Below are 6280 nucleotides of genomic sequence, written 5' to 3'. Positions count from 1 at the left end.
GCATTTACATACCTGGATGAAGAAATGGTGAGGAAAATCCTAATCACCCTGATAAGACCAAGATTGGAATATGCAGCAACGATATGGTCACCAAGTACAAAAAAATATATAAAAAAACTTGAAAGAATACAAAGAGCAATTACAAAACTGGCACCAACACTCTCAAAACTATCATATGAAGAGAGACTACAAAAACTTAAACTACAGACACTAGAGCAAAGAAGAGAGAGAGGAGATTTGATAGCTATTTACAGAATCATGAAAGGCATAGAAATTACTGATAGAGAGAATCTGATAAAATGGGATGACAGAAATACAAGAGGACACGGAAAGAAAATAAAAAAAGACAACTATAGAAGAGATTTGAAAAAGAACAGCTTTCCTCACAGAGCAATAGACAGTTGGAACAAGTTAGATGAGAAAGTGGTGTGTGCAAAAACAATACATGAATTTAAAAATAGTTTAGATAAAATGAGATATGAAGACGGGACCCCACGAGCATAGCTCCCCTTCCCGTAAAATACAACTAGGTAAATACAACTAGGTAAATACACACACACACAGAAAAAAAAAATATATATATATATACATATATTACGAAAAATGTATGTGCTGATCCTACTACACCTCATATGACAAATTTCTTTATAATTTCTTCTGCAGTAAGTCATATATTTTAAGTCAATCTTGCAAATATTCAGGAACTAGTTCTCACCACAAGCACACTGTAAGGGGTTTGCCTTGTACCAACATAAAGACAAAAGTGACTCCCAAATCAATTGAACAGGAGCCAAGATTTTTAGCTAATTTTTCTGCTTGAGAAAAAGGTAAATACACCATGTTTGATCCGAGGCTCATATGAAAATAAAATATGTATCAATTACATGTCATAATATGACAAACTGTTGATATGCACTATCCTCAGCCTTTACCCTCATTCACCTCTTGAAAGGGGTCATTAAGCAACATATCTACAAATGTTATAAAATCTAATTTAAGCCAGTTGGTCCACTCACATTTGGTCACAGGGTAAATCCTTATTTTATCTACTTTTTTTTTTTTGCCTATTATATTTTTGCATAACCAACCACTGCATATTCAGATAAATCAGTTTTTCTAATTATTCAGATAATGTTTGATATACAACAGCTGACTGACTGATACAAATATCAGTGTCTAAAATAAAGAAAATTATTGCATGAATGTGGCACCAAAGGTCATGCTGACAAGGCTTCTCTTCTACCACTTGAGATCAGTCCTTCATGAAAAAATATATTGCAAATGAGATACTAGGAATGTTACCTACAATATACATCATCACATATCTTTTGAGATCACTAATGTGCTGTACTGCACAAGTTACAATGAAAAGACCTTTCTTATGTGGGTCATCACATAACTTTCTGAAAAACCTTCAGTGCTTAGATCACAATGAAAAGGTTTCATTCATGTGGGTCATCACATGATATTTGAGACACTTTTTGTTGGGAAACCTCCATTACAGATATCTCACTGGAAAGGCTCCTCTCATGTGTGGGTCATAACATGCCTTTTGAGGTGACAATTTCGTGAGAAAGCTGAATCGCAAAGGCCACACTGAAAGGGTTTCTCTCCAGTATGGGTGAGCCTATGCCTATTTAGATGACATTTTCGTGAAAAAGAAGCATCACACAAATCACACTGGAAAGGCTTCTCTCCAGTGTGGGTCATTAAGTGATATTTGAGAGCAGTGTTTGTTGGGAAACCTGCATTGCACAGATCACAATGAAATGGCTTCTCTCCTGTGTGGATCATTACATGCCTTTTGAGATCACCCTTTCCTGAGAAAGCTGCATCACATAGATTACAGTGGAAAGGTTTCTCTCCTGTGTGGGTCATCATATGTAGTTTGAAATGACTTCTTCGTGAGAAAGCTGAATCACACAGGTCACATTGAAAAGGTTTATCTCCGGTGTGGATCATCATATGATATCTGAGGGCACTCTTTCCTGAAAGAAGGGCATCACACAGGTCACACTGGAAGGGCTTCTCTCCTGTGTGGGTCATCATGTGATATTTTAAATCTCTCTTTTGTGAAAAAGCTGTATTACACAGATCACACTGGAAAGGTTTTTCTCCTGTGTAGGTCATTTTGTAAAACGTGAGATTAGTTTTATGTGACATCTATATGATTCACACTTAACCAGATTATTCTCCATTTAGGTCCTTTTATGGTGAATATACTTCTGCACATATTATCCGATGTTGTCTTAGTTATCCTTGTCCTGGAGAAGAAACATTTAATTTAGGAAAAATTTTATATTATGAGTGTACATTTCATACACATGTAGATCATTCCATACCTTGATGCTTCCTACAGTACCATTTAATATAAATACAGGTGGCAGTGCTAGACATATAACAAGTGGCAGTACTAACAGATATACTGCTTATAATCCATTGAAAATAAGGATAAATGAAAATAAATGTTGAAATTCATTCAATGGCTATTCAACACTGATATGTTCCCACCTCCCATGAGCAGATGTACTAACTTTATGTTAAATAACCAGATCTGACAATGAGAACAACTCTGACCCAATTCAACGTATTGACAACTTCATACCTAGATATCACAATGAATCAGTTTATTCCAAAATGACATAATTCATAATTAGAATAATTCTAACGAGTACTTAATAATTTTCACTTTCACATGTATAATGACAAAATCACTTAAAATAACACAGCTGTGGCATCAAAATAAAAAAGTGTCACTGAATATGGAAGGGGTTAAGTTTACATTCTTTTCATTTTTTTTTATGTACCATTACTGCAGCATTTGTACTGTGGTGAATCAGAAAGCCCAAAATTGCACTTAGGTAACTATTGGATCCACAACACTGCTCTAGTAAACTATCAATAGCGTGAGATAGTACAATATGAATTAGAAAGTTTATAAAGCAGTTACACAAAAATCCATATCAGTATCTGTAACAGACAATAAATTTTGAATGACAATACCTCTAAATTGAAATGGTGTTTTTTTTTCTATTTGGATATTTCAAAGAATGGGAAAAGTGCCTTCAGACAGCTGCATCAGAAGAAAGTAGTTTTATCAGTAAATAACACAACAGGACAGGATAGGTTAGGTCATGATAAGAGCACATATTGCAGACCTTCAACAGATGTGATTCTAATTACTGCACATAGTGCTACTCCAGAATTTTACTACATAATATAATCTACAACATCAATTTTTCCACATTATCATGGTTTCTCCTCTGAGACAGGACTTTCACTGTAATTTTTGCATTTCAGACCCCTAAAAACCTATTTACCTGTCTACGGGGTATATCATCATACCAACTGCTTGTTTTTTCCTGTAACTTCTTTCATCTCATCACCAAATTACAGCATTATTATCGACGTTTCTTTTTCAAAACAACTGCATCCTTGTCACAATGTCTATTTGTAAACATTTACATTATATACCTGGAAGGTAGTGTATACAATTAAATTTTGCTATCATATGTGTGGCTTTCACCTGTGCTTATAATTTCCATGACACTTATGGGTATTATATATTTTCCAAGAATAAAAATAATCTTGCTACCCTAGACATGAATACCTTTCTTCATAATTTGTTTTACATAGTGTACTCTTTGTTGGAGGGCAAGCAATTTATAATCAGACTAGAGAAAACTTAAGTAATTTAAGGGGTGACTTTTCTCTCTAAATTCCATTGTGGTGTGAACACTTTTTGACGAGTGTTTTCTTCTTGGAGTCTTATTCTTCCTATTATTATTGTATGTTTGAAGTTGATGCATACTTTACATAATCCGATTATTATTATTTACCATCATTATTATTTTTTGTTGTCAGACATGTTTTGGGATTCTCTAAGTCGTCAAACCGTAATCGTGGAATCAGTCATGGGCCTCGCCCCAGAAGTTTTGTTACTCTTGGGTCTTGCAATTAATATGATTGAATGTACGAACAAAGTATGTTTATTAATTTTTATCTTGCTACACTTTCATGGGGGCAGTTCTTTGTTATGGGTTCATTGTTAATGGATTTCGGGACCATTTTGAGTAGTCGAGATCAGTCCACTTCATTTCGGTTTGGAATAAATTTGTGGCTAGTAGTGCTGGGCAGGATCCGGCATTTTAGGCTTCGTGGATCCGAGTACTTGAGTTTACTGGATCCGTGGGATTCGGATCCGGATCCGAGTACTTCCAGCGCGCGGGGAGACTAACGAGAAAGAGAGATCCGCGCGGTACTCGGGTCGTGGCGGTAATCGAATCCCTGCCTGCTCGCGGATCCCTGCCAGCTAGGCTCCGACGTCACACAAGCCCAGCCAATCAGCGTTCGTAAAAAAAAAAAAAAAAAAAAAAGACACGCACATGACAACACTAAATTCTGCTATACGTCGCTAGCCAAGATATTTTTCATACGTATAACTAAAACTGTTTTTTACTCATCAATGATAAAACTGAGTTCGTTATAAATATAATGATCAGTAAAATGACATTCATATTGAATATCGAAGGTGAAGGGAAAATAATCCTGTGTAATCGTACGATTATTCGTCTCGGAGAGTGGATTCGAGTACCAGCGTCGGTAATCGGATTCGTCAAGTCTCCTCGGATCCGTGGGATTCGGGTCCAGTGCTCCGATCCCGCACAGCCCTAGTGGTTAGTAAGGCTGAATAGGGTCGGGAATACTGTGTTGCTTAAGGTGGCGGCACATTAGCCATTTTTCGCTAACATTCTACTTGATCTTATTACCTGCTTTGCTGGCAAACTCTTGCGCATCAGTCACACGGAGAATATTTCCGGTGACTTTTGCCCGGCGACTAGTGAAAAGAAGAACAAACTTCCGGCTAAATAATCTCCACAGTGGAAATAAGCTTACATGCTTTTTGTGTTATCCTCGGCAGTAGCAATTGTTATTTCGAACTATGTGTTCTTGTCATTATCTGCACTTCACGTATATTGATTCTTTGCCAAATAAACTTACCACCTTTTAGAAGCATACCATGTATACTCTGAGAGGCTGTGTAGCAGTACTTTAGTTACTAATACACAAACGAAAGCTACGGAAACAGAAGTGTGGGTTTAGCCCTGGTTGGCGAGACGCAGTGATGGAAGTGCCAACCAAGTGAAGGAATTATCGCGAGAAGGCACTTTTTTTTTTTTTTTTTTTAGAACTTTACAGACATTCTCCATTAAGGTGTAGTCAAGGAATTTGGGGATACGCCTTTTCAAAGTGACTATGTTCACAAACGAATCTATTACTGCGGTAGTCAAAATATGTGTACACCCACACCCACACACACACACACACACACACACACACACACACACACACACACACACACACACACACACACACACACACACACACACATATATACTTTTTGCAGTATTTCACAAATGACTACATTTCTTATTTACCAGGTTTTTTCTGCAATGTATATATATATATATATATATACATATATATACATATATATATACAAATATATGTACATACATATGTATGTATATATATATATATATATATATATATATCTAAGTCTAAATAAAAATATTCTTCTAAAAATCCCTGTGGAAGTCGGGGACAGGTGGTATTACGGTGACACTTTGTCCAAAAAAATATTCTTGAAAAAGCGCTTGGGGAAGTCGGGGTCAGGTGGTATTCTTCTTCTTCTTCTTCTTCTTCTTCTTCTTCTTCTTCTTCTTCTTCTTCTTCTTCTTCTTCTTCTTCTTCTTCTTCTTCTTCTTCTTCTTCTTCTTCTTCTTCTTCTTCGCGTTCTTCTTCTTCTTCCTCCTCGCGTTCTTCGCGTTTTTCTTCGCGTTCTTCTTCGCATTCTACTTTGTGTTCTTCGCGTTCGTCTCATTCTTCTTCACGTTCTTCTTCGTGCTGGGGTTCCGCCCTGAGGCCGAGGCCGAAGGGGAAAACGAGGGATTAGAGCGCGGAAAGCTGCAGCCGTAGGCCGCTGTTTGCGCAGCCAAGCCCGGCGAAGCAGGGGAGGGCGAAGCCCACGGCTTGTTTGTATATATAATATATTACAAAGGATTACAAAGGCGGAGCATGCCGACAGGAGACCTTTTGATCCATATCTAGGTCGGATGCGAAAAAAAAATCATATTAATAATAAAATAATAAATAAAAACTATGATAATGTAAATAACAAATAAAATACATAAATAAATGCATAGGTGTAGTTAAATAATAAACAAACAGGTAAATAGTAAATAATAATAAATTGACATATAACTAATAATAAATAAAA

At 36.5% G+C, this 6280-nt stretch overlaps 1 protein-coding gene across 1 annotated transcript; it reads right to left on the bottom strand.

Annotated features, from left to right (window-relative positions):
* Window positions 1–848: 848 nt before the first annotated feature.
* LOC143034916 (uncharacterized) lies at window positions 849–3651 on the bottom strand. Its single transcript, XM_076201259.1, has 2 exons — window positions 3527–3651; window positions 849–2264 (listed from the first exon to the last, which is right to left on the bottom strand). The coding sequence occupies exon 2, from the start codon at window positions 2161–2163 to the stop codon at window positions 1528–1530; it is 636 nt and encodes a 211-aa protein (XP_076057374.1). The 5' UTR covers window positions 2164–2264; window positions 3527–3651; the 3' UTR covers window positions 849–1527.
* Window positions 3652–6280: the final 2629 nt, after the last annotated feature.

The sequence above is a fragment of the Oratosquilla oratoria genome, chromosome 18 (assembly GCF_046742065.1).
Source record: "Oratosquilla oratoria isolate Oo_2021 chromosome 18, ASM4674206v1, whole genome shotgun sequence".
NCBI classification, from domain to species: Eukaryota; Metazoa; Arthropoda; class Malacostraca; order Stomatopoda; family Squillidae; genus Oratosquilla; species Oratosquilla oratoria.
This window is presented reverse-complemented; position numbering and strand designations above follow the sequence as displayed.